Source organism: Symphalangus syndactylus, chromosome 17 (genome assembly GCF_028878055.3).
Source record: "Symphalangus syndactylus isolate Jambi chromosome 17, NHGRI_mSymSyn1-v2.1_pri, whole genome shotgun sequence".
Taxonomy (NCBI): Eukaryota; Metazoa; Chordata; class Mammalia; order Primates; family Hylobatidae; genus Symphalangus; species Symphalangus syndactylus.
Genome location: NC_072439.2, coordinates 20,114,703 through 20,134,721, shown reverse-complemented (window position 1 = coordinate 20,134,721; position 20,019 = coordinate 20,114,703). Strand labels below are relative to the sequence as shown.

General features: G+C 56.9%; 1 protein-coding gene across 1 annotated transcript in view; it reads left to right on the top strand.

Annotated features, from left to right (window-relative positions):
• Positions 1-20,019, top strand: part of MEGF8 (multiple EGF like domains 8) — a 52,429-nt gene that overhangs the window by 17,014 nt on the left and 15,396 nt on the right. Inside the window, 28 exon segments of the mRNA XM_055250273.2 lie at positions 567-721; positions 1,019-1,138; positions 1,506-1,650; positions 1,735-1,898; positions 5,352-5,552; positions 6,580-6,780; positions 7,229-7,465; positions 8,307-8,425; positions 8,520-8,651; positions 8,738-8,851; positions 9,254-9,502; positions 9,965-10,164; positions 10,502-10,712; positions 10,812-11,061; positions 11,625-11,757; positions 12,800-13,047; positions 13,125-13,235; positions 13,377-13,495; positions 13,779-13,986; positions 14,409-14,589; positions 15,150-15,313; positions 15,794-15,823; positions 15,826-15,963; positions 16,104-16,248; positions 17,616-17,847; positions 18,930-19,053; positions 19,224-19,437; positions 19,742-19,956. Of these exon segments, the coding sequence (XP_055106248.1) occupies positions 567-721; positions 1,019-1,138; positions 1,506-1,650; positions 1,735-1,898; positions 5,352-5,552; positions 6,580-6,780; positions 7,229-7,465; positions 8,307-8,425; positions 8,520-8,651; positions 8,738-8,851; positions 9,254-9,502; positions 9,965-10,164; positions 10,502-10,712; positions 10,812-11,061; positions 11,625-11,757; positions 12,800-13,047; positions 13,125-13,235; positions 13,377-13,495; positions 13,779-13,986; positions 14,409-14,589; positions 15,150-15,313; positions 15,794-15,823; positions 15,826-15,963; positions 16,104-16,248; positions 17,616-17,847; positions 18,930-19,053; positions 19,224-19,437; positions 19,742-19,956 (4,760 nt within the window).

The window sequence follows — 20,019 nt, the reverse complement described above, 5'->3', positions numbered from 1 at the left end:
GATGGGCCTGGGCTAAGGCCTCACCTCTGCCAGAACCAGGGACAACTCCACCTAAGTCTCATGGACTGGGAGAGGGAAAGGTTGGTTTTCCAGAGGAAAATCAGGCGCTATCACCAGAAGAGAGGCTGGTGCTAGACAGACAAAAATGGGAGACAGAGGCAGCCTGCTGGGGGCTCAGCAGATTCTTCAGTCCTCCCAGCTCCCTGAGGATGAGATGATGGTTCTTTTTATAGAGGAGGAAACCAAGACTCAGAGAAGTTCAGTCTCCTGTCCAGGGTCACACAGCTAGTCAGTAGTTGATCCACGATTTGAACCCAAGCAAGTGGTAGACCCAGGATTTGAACCCAAGTCTTTCTGACCCTAAAGATCAGAAAGATGATTTGGGTAGGGGTGAGGGAGCTCAGCTTGTTCAGGGCCAGGTGGGCTGGGAGAGTGTCCTTGGGCAGGTGAGGTTGAAGCAGCCACCGGAATAGAAGGCTGGGCTGTGGCCCAGGAGAATCAGGAGCCATGGAGGTGGTGGAGGGGCTGGGGGTCTAATAATGTCATTGGGGTCTCTATTCCCCTAGGCCGAGCAGCGCCTCCCAGTGGTCGGTACTCACATGTAGCTGCGGTGCTTGGTGGCAGTGTCCTCTTGGTGGCTGGGGGGTACAGCGGCCGGCCCCGTGGGGACTTGATGGCGTACAAGGTGCCCCCCTTTGTGTTCCAGGCACCTGCCCCTGACGTGAGCACCGGGGTGACAGGGAAAGGGTGGCTGGGGGAGGAGGTAGCAGGGTTTCCACAGGTGAGGAGAAAGGCAGGAGGAGATCCCTGGGAGGAGTGGGGATCCCTAGGGCCACGAGAGAAGGGAAGGAGGTCCCTGGGGCAGAGGAAAGAGGAGCTAGAAGTCCCTGGGCCTGGGGGAGGAATGGATGGGCATGCTGAGCATTCAGGGTCCTCTGGGATAGCTAAAGTGAGTGGGGACTTGGGAGGCCGGCCCAGGTCTGAGAGGCCTCCTCCTCCATCCCCTTGCCTCCTGCAGTACCACTTGGACTACTGCTCCATGTACACAGACCACAGCGTCTGCTCCCGGGACCCAGAATGCAGTTGGTGCCAAGGAGCCTGCCAAGCTGCACCCCCTCCTGGGACCCCCTTGGGGGCTGTGAGTGACAGCCCTAGACCCTTTGTTCCCTAGCACAGAGACCTGCTCTCAGTGTCTCCCTCTGCCTAACCAGGTGGACAAGAACTTTCCCTCAACTGAGAGACTTGTTTTCATGCCGAAGATCCTCCTTCCTGATTCCTGACTGCGGAGCCCTGAACCTTTGCCTATCCCACCCAGCCCAACCCTCTGGAGCCCTTGACCCCATCCCCGCATCCCCCGTCCTCTGGATCTCCCACATTCCAAGTCAACTCCCCGTTCTTCAGTTTTTTGGCCCTTTCCATTGCAGGACCCTGTATCCACAGCCCTTCCTTCCCAGATCTCTTGAGCTCCAGTCGACAGTGAGCCCTTTCCCCTCTCCTCCTCGCAGTGTCCAGCCGCCAGCTGCCTGGGCCTGGGCCGCCTCCTGGGTGACTGCCAGGCCTGCCTGGCCTTCAGCAGCCCCACAGCCCCTCCGCGGGGACCCGGCACCCTGGGCTGGTGCGTGCACAATGAGAGCTGCCTCCCTCGGCCTGGTGAGTGTCCGCAGCAGTGGGCTGGGGGGAGGGGGCCAGAGCACTCCACACTGACCCACCAGCCCCCACCCCCTGTCCTCTCAGAGCAGGCCCGCTGCCGAGGGGAGCAGATCTCAGGCACTGTGGGCTGGTGGGGGCCTGCGCCTGTCTTTGTCACGTCCCTGGAGGCCTGCGTCACCCAGAGCTTCCTGCCTGGCCTGCACCTGCTCACCTTCCAGCAGCCGCCCAATACCTCCCAGCCCGACAAGGTGGGTAGGAGGCATGGCCGTGGGTGGGGTGTTGATGATCCTGATCCTAGGGTTTGTTTTTTCTCAAATGCATCTTTATCACTCTTATGTTTACTCCAAAAGTCTTTACATTCAAGGGTCTTATTTTCCTTATGGACTTTATTTTTTATTTATTTTTATTTTTTTGAGAGGGAGTCTTGCTCTGTCACCCAGGCTGAAGTGCAGTGGCGCAGTCTCAGCTCACTGCAACCTCTGCCTCCTGGGTTCAAGCGATTCTCCTGCGTCAGCCTCCTGAGTAGCCGAGATTACAGACGCCCGCCACTGCACCCGGCTAATTTTTTTATTTTAGTAGAAGACAAAGTTTCACCATGTTGGTCAGGCTGGTCTTGAGCTCTTGACCTTAAATGATCCACCTGCCTTGGCCTCCCAAAACGCTGAGATTACAGGCGTGAGCCACTGCACCTGGCCTCTTTATAGATTTTAAAAAGAATTTTTGCATCGTGGTAAAATACACATACAATTTTTCATCAGTGACATTTAGCACATTTACAATATTGTGCAACCATCACCACTATCTTGTTACAGAACATTTTCATCACCCCAGAGGACAACCCTGGACTCACTAAGTAGTCACTCTCTATTCTACTCTCTCCCCCGGTCCCTGGCAGCCACTAATCTGTTTTCCATCTCTGGATTTGCCAGTTCTGGACATTTCATGTACATGGAGGCCTGTAATATGTGGCCTTTTGTGTCTGGCCTCTTTGACTCAGCATGTTTTCAAGGCTCATTCATTTTATAACTTCATTCAGAAAGGACCTCTGTTCCTTTTTATGATTGAGTAATATTCCATTGTATAGATGTACCACATTTTGTTTATCCATTCGTCAGCTGATGGACATTTGGGCTGTTTCCATCTTTTGGGTATTGTGAATAATGCTGCTATGAGCACTTGTGTACACGTTTTTGTTTGAACATCTGTTTTCAACTCTTGTGGCGTATACCTAGGAGCAGAATTGCTGGGGTATATGGTGATTCCATATTCGTCTTATTAAGGAATGTCCAAACTTTTCCACAGTACCTCTTTATTGATTTTTTGTTGTTGTTGAGACAGAGTCTCTCTCTGTCGCCCAGGCTGGAGTGCAGTGGCACGATCTTGGCTCACTGCAACCTCCAGCTCTCGAGTTCAAGTGATTCTCCTGCCTCAGCCTGCTGAGTAACTGGAACTACAGGCACTTGCCACCACACCCGGCTAATTTTTTGTATTTTTAGTAGAGATGGGGTTTCACCGTGTTAGCCAGCATGGTCTTGATCTCCTGACCTCGTGATCCGCCACCTCAGCCTCCCAAAGTTCTGGGATTACAGGCGTGAGCCACCACGCCTGGCCTCTTTATTGATTTTAAAAATAGCTCATGTGTTCACATGGTTCAAAAATCACAGTGATATCAAAAGTCATTGGGGCTGGGCACGGTGGCTCACGCCTGTAATTCCAGCACTTTGGGAGGCTGAGGTGGGCAGATCTCTTGAGGTCAGGAGTTTGAGACCAGCCTGGCCAACATGGCGAAACCCTGTCTCCACTAAAAATACAAAAATTAGCTGGGTGTGATGTTGGGTGCCTGTGATCCCAGCACTTTGGGAGGCTAATGTGGGGGGATCACTTGAGGTCAGGAGTTCGAGACCAGCCTGGCCAACATTGCGAAATCCCATCTCTACTAAAAATACAAAAATTAGCTGTGCATGGTGATGCGTGCCTGTAGTCCCAACTACCTGGGAGGCTGCGGGAGGAGAATCTCTTGAGCCTGGGAGGCAGAGGTTATAGTGACCCAAGATCATGCCACTGCATTGCAGCCTGGGCAACAGAGTGAGACTCCATTTTAATTAAAAATAAATAAATAAATAAAAGGCCGGGCACGGTGGCTCACGCCGGTAATCCCAGCACTTTGTGAGGCCAAGGCAGGCAGATTACAAGGTCAGGAGAGCGAGACCATCCTGGCTAACACAGTGAAGCCCTGTCTCTAATAAAAATACAAAAAAAATTAGTTGAGTGTGGTGGTGAGCGCCTGTAGTCCCAGCTGCTCAGGAGTCTGAGGCAGGAGAATGGCGTGAACCCGGGAGCTGGAGCTTGCGGTCAGCTGAGATCGCGCCACTGCACTCCAGCCTGGGTGACAGAGAGAGATTCTGTCTCAAAAAAAAAAAAGAAAAAAAAGAAAAAGAAAAAACGTCATTAAATGGACAGTCTCTCTCATTTACCCCACTCCCCACCCCTTAAGTGTTCCAAAATTATCTATCTCCAGCATGGCTGCAACTTAAGGCCACTATACCTCCCTGGAAGATCCATTTGGGTTTCTTTGATCTTATTCCAGAATTTACCTATTCAGATGCAAGTAAGCATGACATCATATCATTTTTCTTTCACACAAAAGTAATATACTATGAACACTATACGACTGCTTCCTTTTTTTCTTCCTGGCAAGCTTCCCATAACAGAACTTAAGAAACACTCTCATTCTTTTTTTTTTTTTTTTTTTTTTTGAGATGGAGTCTCTCTCTATTGCCCAGGCCGGAGTGCAGTGGCAAGCAATTTCAGCTCACTGCAACCCTGCCTCCTGGGCTTAAGTGGTCTTCCCACCTCAGCCTCCCAAGTAGCTGGGATTATAAGCATGCACCACCATGCCTGGCTGGTTTTTGTATTTTTTTTGTATGTTTTGAGACGGAGTTTTGCTCTTGTTGCCCAGGCTGGAGTGCAATGGCGCAATCTTGGCTCACTGCAACCTCCGCCTCCCGGGCTTGAGCGATTCTCCTGCCTCAGGCTCCCAAGTAGCTGGGATTACAGGTGCATGCTACCACTCCCTGCTAATTTTTTTGTATTTAGTAGAGATGGGGTTTCACCATGTTGGTCAGGCTGGTCTTGAACTCCTGACCTCAAGTGATCTGCCTGCCTCGGCCTCCCAAAGTGCTGGCCGTGCCCGGCCTTCATTCTTCTTTTTTTTTTTTTTTTAAGTTGTATAATAATATTCCATTTACGTTTGTAGTTTATTTAAATAGCCTTCCACTGGTGAACACTTGGACTGTTCCACTCTTCTGCTATTACAAAATCACACAACAGGAAAATAAGTCTTGCATTTTGTCTGCCACTTTGAATATCAGATCTGAGCTTTGAAGTGCTTAGCTGGAAAGGTGAGGAATTGGATAAGAAGACACTGAAGTGTCCAGTCCTGGAGTTTTAATGTGAGATGGAAATGGCGAGAGGCCAGGGGTGAAGGTGGGCTCTGGGACCCTGTCGTCTATTGTCTGAATTTAGGTCTTGCGTCTTTTCCCAGAGTGACCTTTGACAAGCCACCTAACCCCTGTTCCTCGCCTCAGTCTCTCATTTGGTAAAACGAGGAAGAAGGTTGGGTTGACCAGTCTTTTCTGGCTCTGATGTGGCCTGTGAGTCCAGAAAGGGACTCACACATACACCCATCCTTGGTGGCACAGGTCTCAATTGTCCGCAGCACGACCATCACCCTGACACCCAGTGCAGAGACAGATGTGTCCCTGGTGTACCGTGGCTTCATCTACCCAATGCTGCCTGGAGGGCCAGGTGGGCCAGGGGCTGAGGATGTGGCTGTGTGGGCGCGGGCCCAGCGCCTACACGTCCTGGCCCGGATGGCCCGTGGCCCTGACACAGAGAACATGGTGAGGCCGCCTGGGACATTCAGGGGGGTGTTTATAGTAAATATGGGAGCTAGGGGTGTGGTATAGGGCCTCTGTGGTGATTTGAAGGTTCTGGGGAAGGACTGGGGAGAAATTAGAGGCAGGAGATGGATTTTTTGTGTGTGTGTGAGACAGAGTCTCACTCTGTTGTCCAGGCTGGGTGCAATGGTGTGATCTTGGCTCACTGCTACCTTCACCTCCCAGGTTCAAGCAATTCTCCTGCCTCAGCCTCCCAAGTAGCTGGGATTACAGATGTGCATCAGCACTCCTGGCTAATTTTTTTGCATTTTAAGTAGAGATGGGGTTTCATCATGTTGGCCAGACTGGTTTGGAACTCCTGACCTCAGATGATTCGCCCGCCTCAGCCTCCCAAAGTGCTGGGATTACAGGCGTGAGCCACTGTGCCCGGCTGGAAATGGATCTTTAGTAGAGGAGGGAGGGTGCTGAGGTTTTCAATTGTGAGCAGAATTTGAGGGAAACTTTGAAGCAGGTGAGGAAGGTCTGAGTCAGACTTGAAAGGTCCCTGAAGGCCGGGCGTGGAGGTAATTCCAGTAATCCCAGCCCTTTGGGAGGTAGGGGCAGGTGGATTGCCTGAACCCAGAAGTTTGGGACTAGCCTGGGAAATGTGGCGAGACATCATCTCTCCAAAAAATACAAAAATTAGCTGGCCAAGGTAGCATGCACCTGTAGTCCCAGCTATTTGGGAGGCTGAGGTGGGAGGATCACTTGAACCTGGGAAGTTGAGGCTGCAGTGAGCCATGATCGCATCACTGCACTCCAGCCTGGGTGATGGAATGAGACCCTGTCTCAAAAAAAAAAAAAAAAAAAGCCCCTGAGGAGGAGGAGGGTCCCTGGGGGTCTCACCTCAGAGGTTCTCAGGATCTAAGGAGCTCTGAGGCCCTCTTCTTAGGAGGGGGTGGGGTACAGGGTGGATTTGGAGGTATCAGGGGTCTGAGGAAGGAATGAGAAGGGTTCTGAGGCCCCTGCCTATCACTCACACCTACCCCAGGAGGAGGTGGGGCGCTGGGTGGCTCATCAGGAGAAGGAGACGCGGCGGCTGCAGCGCCCTGGGTCTGCTCGCCTCTTCCCCCTGCCTGGGCGGGACCACAAGTATGCAGTAGAGATCCGGGGCCAGCTCAACGGCTCGGCAGGCCCTGGGCACAGTGAGCTAACTCTGCTGTGGGATCGGACTGGTGTGCCAGGAGGCAGCGTGAGTACCCAGGACCTACCTCCAACCCTAGCCGCAGGCCCCAGCCTCAGATCACCTGGGCTTTCTGAACCCCAGGCCACAAACTCTGAAATCCCTAGATTCTGGCCTCGGACTCCTTAACTCTTGGCCTCTGAACTCTGGACCTCCTCTTGAACCCTGTGGCCCCTGACCTCTGCCCATAGACCCTGACCTGATCCCATATTTTGAACCCTGTGTTCTGACTCCTCACCCTTGACCCTGCTGACCCTGACCTCTGCCCTCCATACTTTGACCTATAGTAATCTCCAGATTCCTCCAGACCTTGGACCTGTTTACTGATTTCCTAAATCCTGACTTCCTATATGCCTGAGTTCTCAACCTGGGCTGCAAACCCTTACTTTCAGTTAGCGCCAGACTCTGACCCCTGCCCCAGACCTTGACTGCTGCCTTCCTGTGACCCCTTCCCCAGGAGATCTCCTTCTTCTTCCTGGAGCCCTACCGCTCGTCGGCCTGCACCTCCTATTCTTCCTGCCTGGGCTGCTTGGCAGACCAGGGCTGTGGCTGGTGCCTGACCAGTGCCACCTGCCACCTGCGCCAGGGCGGAGCCCATTGCGGGGATGACGGGGCTGGTGGGTCCCTGCTGGTGCTGGTGCCTACCCTCTGCCCACTCTGTGAGGAGCATCGGGACTGCCACGCCTGCACCCAGGTGCCTGTGGGGCCACCAGGGGAGGTCACAAGGTGGATGGAGCCAGAGCAGGCAATGGACAGTCAAGGGAACCCCTGCTGGGGGGCGTGGGGGAAACAGCAAGGGCTTTGGTCCTTGATCTGCAGAGCCTGGTGGGGAGGGTGAGATGGAGCTGGAGAGAGAGGCATCTGGGAGTCAGGATCCTCCCTGATGCAGGGGCCAGAGAATGCAACTCCATCCTTTTCCACTAGCGGGGAGTTTCTCAGCATAGGCACTGGAGCCCAGGAGTAGGCCTTCAGGCCTGCCAGCTCCAAGAGGTGTCAGGCAGCCCTCGACACCCTGCTTCCTCTTGTTCCCTGGGAGGGTTTGTTTCCTTGTGAGTGGCAAGGGAGCTGTTAAGGCTCCAGGCTCTCAGTCCCTGCTCTGTCTCAAACAGAGTGAGGCTTCCTCTTTCTCTACCCCACCCCACCACCATCCAGGAGCTCAACAGAAGTCCCAGAATTGCACTTCTGTGACTCTGGTTGGGCCTCGTACAGGCTCCTGGGCCAATGACTGGAGTTGGGGGGAGGGAATGTGGCCCCTTGCCCACCTCTGGATCCTGAGGATTGAATAAACCCCACTCGGACCACACAGAAGGGGCACTATTGCCCAAAGGAGACAGTGGGTGCTGGGCAGGCCGACCCATGGGTGTCTGTGGCCGAAGGGAGGGGTCCAGAGACGCAGGCAGCTGGGGAGGGAGATGGCCTTACAGGGACAGTCTGCAGGGTGGGGCAGGGGGTGGGATAGGCACTGGGATAGGCACTGGGAGCCCAAAGGAAAGGGCTGAGTGGGGTTCTGACTCCTCTGCCCAACTGACCCCCAGGACCCCTTCTGTGAGTGGCATCAGAGTACCAACCGCAAAGGAGACGCGGCATGCAGCCGGCGGGGCCGGGGTCGGGGTGCCCTGAAGAGTCCAGAGGAGTGTCCCCCACTCTGCAGCCAGTGAGTCCGGCTGGGTCCAGGGAGTGGGTGGGTGGATGTGCCCAGGGATGTGGGCTGGCTGTGGAGTGACCTGGCCCCCTGCTCCCCGCCCCAGGCGACTGACCTGTGAGGACTGCCTGGCCAACTCTAGCCAGTGCGCCTGGTGCCAGTCCACCCACACCTGCTTCCTGTTTGCTGCCTACTTGGCCCGGTACCCACACGGGGGCTGTCGAGGCTGGGACGACAGGTATGGTCCCTGGGGCAGGGCTAACAGAGGAAGATCCCCACCGGCAAGGGGCTGGGGCTCTGACCCCCACCCCTGCCATCCTGCAGTGTGCACTCAGAGCCACGGTGCCGGAGCTGCGATGGCTTCCTGACCTGCCATGAGTGTCTGCAGAGCCACGAGTGTGGCTGGTGTGGCAATGAGGACAACCCCACACTGGGACGGTGAGCCCGGGCAGGCGGGTGGGCAGGGTGCCCGGCTGTGTCCTTCCTCCATGACTGGTCATTCTAATGGCCTCTTTGCTTCTCTGCCCTCTTGCCCTGACCCCATCCCATGGCCACCTTCCTTTTCCGTACTGTTTTTCTGTTGTTTATTTTACCCTCCTGCTTGTTTTTCTCCATTTTTCCTCCTTTTCCGGGTCTCTGCGATTCATTTTCTTTCTCCTTGTCTGTTTCTGTCTCTCCGCTCTCCCTTTCACTGCATCTCCGTCTATGTCTCTCTTCTGTCTTCCAAAATTGTTTTTGTCTGCGACTTCTCCTGGTTTCTCTGTCTCTCCCTGTCATTGTTTCTATGTATGGCTCCTGTTTCTATGTTGTCCCCCGCTTCTTCACTCTCCCACCCTGCAGGTGCCTACAGGGGGACTTCTCCGGGCCCCTTGGTGGGGGTAACTGCTCCCTGTGGGTGGGGGAGGGCCTGGGGCTTCCCGTGGCCCTCCCTGCCCGCTGGGCATACGCCCGCTGTCCTGACGTGGATGAGTGTCGCCTGGGCCTGGCCCGGTGCCACCCGCGGGCGACCTGCCTGAACACGCCCCTCAGCTACGAGTGTCACTGCCAGCGGGGCTACCAGGGTGATGGCATCTCACACTGCAACCGCACGTGAGTGAGGCGGGGGTTGCTATGGAGATGTTGCCCCAGGCTGGGGCACATGGAGGTGGAGGGAGGAAGCCATCATGGCACTGGGTCCCCTCCTGTGGAACCAGCATCCCCAGTTAGCCAGCGGTTTTTACCTTGCACACTAGGTCCTTGTTAGAGTGACAGGGTAACCCTGGTTACCATGGAAATGGGGCACCCATAGGCTGTGGGCCATAGTCTTCAGCGTTGCCATGGAGGCGGAGGAGGACCTAGTTGAAAGAGGTTTTCACAGTGGTGCTGTGTGGTTGCTATAGAGACAGGCGTGGTGATGCATGGAGTTACCTTGGAGACAGGGTCACCCACATAGCCCAAAACCATGGAAACAGCCAGTGGCTTTGATGGTGTCATGGTGGGTGGAGGTGATGGGGTGCTTTAGGGGCTCTGGGCCTGCCTGGCGCTTTCTCCACCCCCAACACGGCCCCTCAGGTGCTTAGAGGACTGTGGCCATGGCGTGTGCAGCGGCCCCCCGGACTTTACCTGCGTGTGTGACCTGGGCTGGACATCAGACCTGCCCCCGCCCACACCCGCCCCGGGTCCGCCAGCCCCCCGCTGCTCCCGGGACTGTGGCTGCAGCTTCCACAGCCACTGCCGCAAGCGGGGCCCTGGCTTCTGCGACGAGTGCCAGGGTAAGCAGCCCTCGTCCTGGGCCCAGCCTGGACCCAGGGAGCCTCCTCCCTTCTTGGGGCTCCAGTTTGCTCTTCTTGGAGGGGGCCTCAGTGTCCTCTCATGCAGCTCTAGGTCCCCTGCCCCATTCCTGTTCCTGACTCAAACAGGTTTCAGTGCCACCCATCGCTCTGGCTAGGCTTCAGTTCCCCCTCTTGGGACTTGCTGTTTCCCCTGATCTGGGTCTTGGTTTCTCACCTTTGAAGCAGCCGGGTGGGGTCAGGGTTTAGCTGAGCCAATAGGCCTGGGCCTGTTTCCACCCTTGACTTGACTCTGTCCCACCTGCTGGGGCCTCCACAGACTGGACATGGGGGGAGCACTGCGAACGATGCCGGCCCGGCAGCTTCGGCAATGCCACAGGCTCTAGGGGCTGCCGGCCCTGCCAGTGCAACGGGCACGGAGACCCACGCCGTGGCCACTGCGACAACCTCAGTGGGCTCTGCTTCTGCCAGGACCACACCGAGGGTGCCCACTGCCAGCTCTGCTCCCCAGGCTATTATGGGGATCCCCGGTGAGCCAGCGGGCCAGCCAGGGCTGGGTAGGGTGTGCTTGGGGACACAGTGGGGAGGGGCAGGACTGGTCTGACACTGGCTCTTCTCCATCTCCCCAGGGCTGGTGGTTCCTGCTTCCGAGAGTGTGGGGGTCGCGCCCTCCTCACCAATGTGTCCTCAGTGGCACTGGGCTCACGCCGGTTTGGGGGGCTGCTGCCTCCAGGTGGTGGGGCTGCAAGAGCCGGGCCTGGCCTGTCCTACTGTGTGTGGGTTGTCTCGGCCACTGAGGAGCTACAGCCCTGTGCTCCCGGGACCCTCTGTCCCCCACTCACCCTCACCTTCTCCCCCGACAGCAGCACCCCCTGCACGGTGAGCACTGAGGAAACGAGGGTTCAGGCCCATGAGCCAGAACCATGTCCGCTGACCCAGCCTGCATCCCCAGACCCCTGACCCCAGTATTGCTGGGTTTTTTTTTTGTTTTTTTAATCCTTCAAAACCCAAACTCCTCCCCAGATTCCCAGTACTTTGTTCCTAGACCCACAGACAGACCCTCCCATTTCCCAGATAGCTTCCTATTTCCTCAGCTCCCATCTCCAGTTCTCCAGATCCTCAATCTCCCCATTCCCAGACCAGGAATGGTAAATTGTTACACCTTGCGCACCAACTCTGACTGATTGGTACTGACTGCCAGGAGCTGCATGTTGAGAAAGGGGCTCAATGCAAGAGTGCCTGATAGATGAGCCGTGTCTACTTTGGACACAGGAAGGGGAGTGGTGGCCTCTATGCCATAGTTTGACAGTCTTCCCTGGATGTTCAAACAGCCCATTTCCAGTCTCAGATTGCCGTCCCCTCTTGAACCCCTCCTCCTCCCAGACCCCAGGGGTCATTCTCATCCTCATTGTCTCCTAATCCTCGATTCTGCACCCCTCTAGCTGAGCTACGTCCTGGCCTTTGATGGATTCCCACGCTTCCTGGACACTGGTGTTGTCCAGTCGGACCGCAGCCTCATAGCTGCCTTCTGCGGCCAGCGACGGGACAGGCCCCTCACCGTTCAGGCCCTGTCTGGTACGGGGGCTAGGGGAAGTGGGACCTCTTAGTCCTGGGCTATGTATCCCTTGCCCCTGAACTCACCACCTGAAGTGGGCTCAGGACCCAGCTCTGCCGCTGCTTATGGGGTGATGTAGTCCCTCACCATCTCTGGACCTCAGTGTCCTTAGTTGAGAGGAAAATAGGATTGCGCCAGCTGAGCTACGTCTGCAGAGAGAAGGGCTGAATGAGACATGTCTCTGGGGCACATAGAATGTGGCTGGTGTGAGGACCCCACACCACTCACTCTTTCCAGCTAGGCAGGAATGTAGTAGCGCAATCTCAGCTCACTGCAACTTCTGCCTCCTGGGCTCCAGCGATTATCTTGCCTCAGCCTCCCGAGTAGCTGGGATTACAGGCGCATGCCACCATGCCTGGCTAATTTTTGTATTTTTAGTAGAGATGGGGTTTCACCATGTTGGCCAGTCTGGTCTTGAACTCCTGACCTCAAGTGATTTGCCCACCTTGGCCTCCCAAAATGCTGGGATTACAGACATAAGCCACCGCACCTGGCATATATATATATATATATAACTTTACTGAGGCATATTTTACGTATACTAACATATCAAATAATTCCTGTCCCACCTACCCCCAAATCAGTATCTTTTCTAAAGAGATCTAGTCTCATGTAAGGGCAGTAGGAGTTGTGGAAGGTTTGGAGCTTGCTGATGACACGGCCCAATTCACGTTTTGAGGATCGCTGGGCCACCCTGAGTGGGGAGTGTAGGCAGCCAGGAGGACCAGTAGGGGATGGGTGCCGGTGTCCAGGTAAGACAGGACTTGGGCTTGGATAGTAGCTCCAGGAAGTAGCTAGTGGTCGGTGAGAGATTTAGGCTTGAAGATCAATCTTGATGGGTTGGCTGAGGGAGGGGGTGCAGAATGGTTCATCCTGGCGATGATTATGAATAATATGGTGCCTTCCTTCTCTGCCCAGTCACACTGGGTTTTCTCAGCATCTGGGGGTGGAAGGGGCCAGGACCGTGGCTTTGCTGCCAGCCTCTGGCCTCTCTCCCCACAGGGCTGCTCGTGCTGCACTGGGAGGCCAATGGCTCCTCATCCTGGGGCTTCAATGCTTCGGTGGGCTCCGCCCGCTGTGGGTCAGGGGGCCCCGGGAGCTGCCCCGTCCCCCAGGAATGCGTGCCCCAGGACGGGGCTGCAGGTGCCGGGCTCTGCCGATGTCCTCAGGGCTGGGCTGGCCCACACTGCCGCATGGCTCTGTGTCCTGAGAACTGCAATGCCCACACTGGGGCAGGAACTTGTAACCAGGTACAGGTGGGAGAGGTCAAGCCTGGTGGGACAGGGCTGGTGATCAGGGCTCCCCTGAGTCCCTTGTCGTCCCCCAGAGCCTGGGCGTGTGCATCTGTGCCGAGGGCTTCGGGGGCCCCGACTGCGCCACCAAGCTGGACGGCGGGCAGCTGGTCTGGGAGACCCTCATGGACAGCCGCCTCTCAGCCGTGAGTTGTGGGTACCCGCTGTCTAGGGATGGTTGCCCCCAGGTCGTTCTCCCACCTCCACTTCTGGGACCACCCCTACACCCAGGCCTGGCACTTTGTCCTGACCCTAGCCTGATCCCCGACGTCCGCACCCATCCCTAGGACACTGCCAGCCGCTTCCTGCACCGCCTGGGCCACACCATGGTGGATGGACCCGATGCCACCTTGTGGATGTTTGGGGGCCTGGGCCTGCCCCAGGGGCTGCTGGGAAACCTGTACAGGTGAGGACTGCCCTGGGCAGGTGGGATTTGCAAATAAGAGAAGGTCACCTCGGGATGCTAAGAGTCACAGCCCAAAGGATGCTGGGACGCTTGTCACAGGAGGCTCACCCAGGGACACTTGGGGACCAGGGTACTTATTTGGGTGGTGCTACCCCAGGGAATGGTGAGAGGACTGTCATAGGAAGGTCACCCCAGGGGATGTGGGGACATCTGTCAGGCAGGGTCACCTTGAAGGATGCTGGGATGACTGTAATGAGGCTGCTTTTTTGCACCCTGGCCCTAGGTACTCAGTGAGTGAGCGGCGGTGGACACAGATGCTGGCGGGAGCCGAGGACGGGGGCCCAGGCCCATCGCCCCGCTCCTTCCATGCAGCCGCATATGTGCCCGCTGGCCGTGGCGCCATGTATCTGCTGGGGGGACTCACCGCTGGAGGCGTCACCCGTGATTTCTGGGTCCTCAACCTCACCACCCTGCAATGGCGGCAGGAGAAGGTGAGCATCTCTCCCCAGCCCACTCCCCAGCCCTCACGCTGGGCCCTGACAGAGACAGCTGTGGTAGCTCCTGCCAGCTCTACCCCCAGAGGAAACAGAAGCCCCAGACTTGAATTTCCTCAGCCATCCTGGGTCACACTGTTGTCCTGAGCCAGTCCTGGGCTGGGACACAGCTTCACTCAGCAGCAGAGAGAGGCCAGGGGAGCAAGGGCTTCCCAAAGCCACACCAGGCTTGAGCAGGTGGAAATGCCAAGGGGTCCACTGTGCCCCTGCCAGGACCCAGGCTGGTCCGACTGGCCCCTGGGGGGTCACTCCCTCCTTAGTACTTCAGGGAGGACTGTGGGGGGCTGAGGCTCGCTTCTACCCACAAGGTGACCCCTGACCTCTAGCCCCATCGGTGACCTTGCCCCTCCATCCCTCAGGCCCCCCAGACCGTGGAGCTGCCAGCCGTTGCTGGTCACACCCTTACTGCCCGCCGAGGCCTGTCTCTGCTCCTGGTGGGTGGTTACTCCCCAGAAAATGGCTTCAACCAGCAGCTGCTCGAGTACCAGCTGGCAACCGGCACCTGGGTGTCAGGAGCCCAGAGTGGGACACCCCCCACAGGTGGGGCTGGGGATCGGGAGGGGACAGCCTCCATGGACCTCCCGGGCATCTGGGCTTCCTGTGGGCTCTCCATCCACTCCTGTGCTCTGTGGCCACCTGTCTCCCTCTCTTTCCCGCCCCCATGCAGATTCTCAGGGCACCCTCTCGAATGTTCAGGTTCTCTGACTGTCCTTCCTAGACTCCACAATTAACTGCCCACTCCCGGCCACATGTGGCCGCCATCCCCCGCCCGCAGGCTCTGAGCTCCCTGCTCCTCAGGGGTTCTTCCTCGATCTCGCCTCCTTTCTTTGATCATTGTCCTCTAGACATTCTGGACGCCGTGTCTCCCTCCCGAGAGCCTGGCAGAACTTACTGCCAGTTGAGGGTTCCCTTCTCTTTCCCAGAGTCTCTAATGATTGTCCATTCGAACCCAACTGAGAGGGATGGGTGGAGAGGGGCTCCCAGGCCTCCAGTCTCAGGGCCGGGGAAGGGAGTGGTCACTGAACAGGGGGGCCGGGAGGTCGGCAGGGTCAGTGCTGTTGTCAGCCCCTCCCCCAGCCTGTCACCCTGCCCCTCACCAGGTCTCTATGGTCACTCTGCTGTCTACCACGAGGCCACCGACTCCCTCTACGTGTTTGGGGGGTTCCGATTCCATGTGGAGCTGGCGGCCCCATCCTCCGAGCTCTACTCCCTGCACTGTCCTGACCGCACCTGGAGTCTGCTGGCCCCTTCTCAGGGCGCAAAGGTCAGGAAAAGAGGCTCAGACCCAAGGATGTATGGGGCAGGAGGGAGGGGGCCTCCTTCCCAGTGCCGCAGGGACTGGCTCCATCCCAGATTCCTGTTTCCCCTCCTTTCTACGTTCCCTAACTGAGCTGACACCCCTACATCTCCCCTGCTTCCATCCCTGATTTGGAGGAGAGAACCTGAGGCCAGGAGGTCAGAGGCATGAGTTCTGCCCAGCTCTGCCCTCAGTCTTGGTGTCGCCCTGGCAGGCCCCTTCCCCATCCTGGGTTTTTCCACTCTAACAAAGCAGGACAGAGGCTCCCCGCTCTTTCTGCCTTCAAGGCCAAGGAGAATGTGTGTGTGAGGGCAGGGAGCCCTGTCTGCACTGGTTAGAGAGGCTGGCGGTTTCAGTCCACACGTTTCCAAGCCCATCTTGGAGGCAGGGGGCTAGAAGCAAGAGACTCGAGGAGCCTCACCCCCAGAACGTCCCCACTGTCACTAGCGAGATCGTATGAGGAATGTGCGTGGCTCATCTCAAGGGGTCTGGGCCAAGTTCCTGGGGAGCAGCCTGGGTCATGGGGGTTCCGGGAACTCAGGAAGGAGATGGCTCTGTGGGCTGCTCTTGCTGGTACAGGAGGTTTCCTGGAGGAAATCTCACCTCACCTGAAGGAGGTGAGCTTTGAGGAAGGTTAGGATTGGGTGGGCTGGTTGGGGGACAGGTAGGGAAGTACAGGGGTGGCTGGAGGGCTAAGAGGGAGCAGAGGACAGCTCTGACAGGCTATCCTGCCCCCCACCCCCCGTCTCCCCAACAGCCCCGCCCCCGGCTTTTCCACGCCTCAGCCCTGTTAGGGGACACCATGGTGGTTCTTGGGGGGCGCTCGGACCCTGACGAGTTCAGCAGCGACGTTCTGCTCTACCAGGTCAACTGCAATGCCTGGCTTCTGCCCGACCTCACCCGTAAGTCCCCATTGTGGCTCCCAGGAGGCTGAGGGACATCCAGGAGGAACCCCATCCCCATCCTGGGACTCCCACTCCTCTGGAGTCACTGGGCCCCTCCAGACCCACTGGCAGAGCTCCCGCCCTTCTGGATTATCTAAACACCAGGAGATGCCCTCCTTCCTTTTTTTTTGTTAGAGAAGTTTATTTTTTACTCTGACTGTAAAAATAACAATGTTCACTGTATATAATTTGTAAAATAGGAAAGAAAAAAACACTCATAATCCCCCTCTCTAGAGACAACCACTATTAGACATGGGGGTGTTTCCTACCAGTCTTTGCTGTTCATAGCTTAGAAGCATGCCTGTCACTTGCCTTTTTATTTCACTGTTGTGAGTGTGTTTCTGGGTCTGTCTCCTTTTCTTTTTGCTTCTCTCTCTGACCCTTTGTCTCTTTTTCTATTTTTATTAGCGACAGGGTCTCACTGTGTTGCCCAGGCTGGAGTGCAGTGATGCTATCTTGGCTCACTGTAGCCTCTGCCTCCCAGGCTCAAGCAAGCGATCCTCCCTCCTTAGCTTCCCAAGTAGCTGGGACTACAGGCACGCCACCACGCCTGGATAATTTTTTTTTTTTTTTTTGTAGAGACAGGGTTTTGCTATGTTGTCCAGGCTGGTCTTGAACTCCTGGGCCCAAGCAGTCCACCTGCCTCAGCCTCCCAAAGTACTGGGATTTAATTCCCTTTTTCTCTTCATCTGTCTTTTCAGATTCGGTAGACAGAGACTACTTCATATCTGTGTTTCTCAGTTTTTTTTGAGGATTTAAAAAAATTGAGGTGAAAGTCACATAACATAAAATTAACCATCTTAAAAATGCATTGGCTGCAGCCTGAGTGACAGAGCAAGACTCCTTCCCAAAAAAAAAAAAAAAAAAAAAATGCATTGGCATTTAGTGCCTTCAGAGAGTTGTCCAGCCGCCACATCGGAGACATGGTCTTGTTCTGTTGCCCAGGCTGGAGTTAAGTGGTGCAATCTCAGCTCACTGCAGCCACAACCTCCTGGGCTCAAGTGATCCTCCTACTTTAGCTTCCCAAGTAGCTGGGGCCACAGGTGTGCACCACCATGCCCAGCTAATTTTTTATTGTTTGTAGAGACGGGGTCTTTCTATGTTGCCCAGGCTGGTCTTGAACTCCTGGGCTCAAGCAGTCTTCCTGCCTCAGCCTCCCAAAGTGTTGGGATCACAGGCGTGAGCCACCGCACTTGGCCTTATTTCTGCTGTCCTTTGACCCTGTGTTTCTCCTCTTTCCCTGCATCCTTCTCTGACTGGCATCATGGTGTGGGTCTCTTCCTGGAGTCTCCTGCTCTCTGTCTGAATACGCCATCTTTCCTCAGGCCCGGCCTCTGTGGGGCCCCCAATGGAGGAGTCTGTGGCCCATGCTGTGGCAGCAGTCGGGAGCCGCCTGTATATCTCTGGGGGCTTCGGGGGAGTGGCCCTGGGCCGCCTGCTGGCACTGACCCTGCCCCCTGACCCCTGCCGCCTGCTGTCCTCACCTGAAGCTTGTAACCAGTCTGGGGCCTGCACCTGGTGCCATGGGGCCTGCTTGTCCGGGGATCAGGCCCACAGGTAACCATGGCGATCATGATAGGCAGTGGGGAGTGGAGCCCTCTAATGGGGGTCCTGTGCTAGGCCACACCAGGATGGAGGCCTCAGGAGTATACCGCCTGGTTCAGGAAAGGGGTGAATCACTGCAAGCAGGGTGGCTGGGGGAGCTCTGAGTGGGGACCCCTGCCTGGGACTGGGGTCTCATGCAAGAATGCTTGCTGGAGGAGCTGGGTCTGAACTGGGCCCTAAAAGAACGGTAGAGTTGAGACCATCAGCGATTCAGAAGTGAGGCTGAGACTGGAAGCTGGAGGGGGTCAGCTCAGAAAGGGCTTCCCGTGCCTGGCAGAGGCACTGGCTCTGTCCAGCTCCACAGACCCCTCAGCTGCGGTTCCGGGAATGCAGACATCCTGGACACTGAAAGTATTTTCCTAGGCTTAGCACAGACTCACCTCGCTGCCCAGTCACCCTCACTGACGTGAGGCTATTAGTTGACCTTATTTGCCCGATGGGTGTGTTGTCAGTTACTACAAGAATGTTAATGGTTTGATTTTGGGGTGCTCCTTCCCCCAGACCTCACTGGAGGTGTTGTGTAACAGTGGGCACACCTACTGCTTTTCTAAAATCCAGAACAGTCTGAAACGTGTGTACTTCTTGGGATTTGGGGTAAGGGATTGTGGACCCCCATTGTGCAGGACAGGGAGCCATGGAAGGCCTAAGCAGGACAGGGCAGGGACAGGCCTGGGCAGTGAGATTCCTGGCGCTGTTGTGAGGGGTAGAGTGACGAAACGCTGCAGGTGGGCACCAGGTTGGGCAAGGGGCTGCAGGGGTGGGGAGGAGAGGACGGTCAGAGAGAAATCCAGGAGGCAGAAGGCTTTGGTGGCTGCATGGGCAGGAGGACCTGGGTGTGGTCCAGCGTCTCCGGCCTGGGTGACAGGTGGATGTGGGACCATCTATTACCAAATGGGGGTGGGGACAGCCAGGCTCAGGAGGCCTGTGCTATGTCCAGCTTGGGATGCAGCGTTGGGGGCCTGCAGGACAGTGTCTGGGAGGCAGAAGGAGGGGGTCTGGATGGGTGTGAGTGAGCCAGGCCTCATGCCCTTTAGGCTGGGCTGTGGGGGCTCCCCCTGCTCCCCAATGCCTCGCTCCCCGGAGGAATGTCGACGTCTCCGGACCTGCAGTGAGTGCCTGGCCCGCCATCCTCGGACCCTGCAACCTGGAGATGGAGAGGTGAGTGGTGGGGAAGGCAGGGTTGAGAAGCAGCAGGTGTAGGGCAGGGAGGTCCTGGTCTCCACTCTGGTCAGCTGTCCCACCCACCCCAGGGTCTCAGGAACCACCGAGTTCTCAGCTGGCTCAGGAGGGGTGCTGAGGGTCTCATCCAGCCTGTCTTCCCTCACCAGGCATCAGCCCCCCGCTGTAAGTGGTGTACCAACTGCCCCGAAGGTGCTTGCATTGGACGCAATGGGTCCTGCACCTCTGAGAATGATTGTCGGATCAACCAGCGAGAGGTCTTCTGGGCAGGGAACTGCTCCGAGGCTGCGTGCGGGGCTGCTGACTGCGAGCAGTGCACACGGGAGGGCAAGTGCATGTGGACGCGGCAGTTCAAGAGGACGGGTGAGCAGTGGGCCTAGTTCCTGAGAGGGGAGTCTTGGGGCCTGGACTCCTGGGTCTGAGGGAGGAGGGGATGGGGGCCTGGTCTCCTGGGTCTGAGGGAGGAGGGGCTGGGGCCTGGACTCCTGGGTCTGAGGGAGGAGGAGCTGGGTGCCTGATCTCTTGGGTCTGAGGGAGGAGGGGCTGGGGCTGGACCCCTGGGTTTAAGGGAGGAGGGGCTGGGCCTGAGCTCCTGGGTCTGAGGGAGGAGGGGCTGGGCTTGTGATCTCCTGGGTCTGAGGTTCTAATCCCCATGCCCCACCCCCAGGGGAGACCCGCCGCATCCTCTCCGTGCAGCCCACCTATGACTGGACGTGCTTCAGCCACTCTCTGCTGAATGTGTCCCCCATGCCGGTGGAATCATCACCCCCACTGCCCTGCCCCACCCCTTGTCACCTCCTATCCAACTGCACCTCCTGTCTGGACTCTAAGGGAGCGGATGGGGGCTGGCAGCACTGTGTCTGGAGCAGCAGCCTGCAGCAGGTACTGCACCTGGCCAGGACCGTGCTAGGCAAGGGCCTGTGCAGGTCTCCCTCCTCTCTGCCC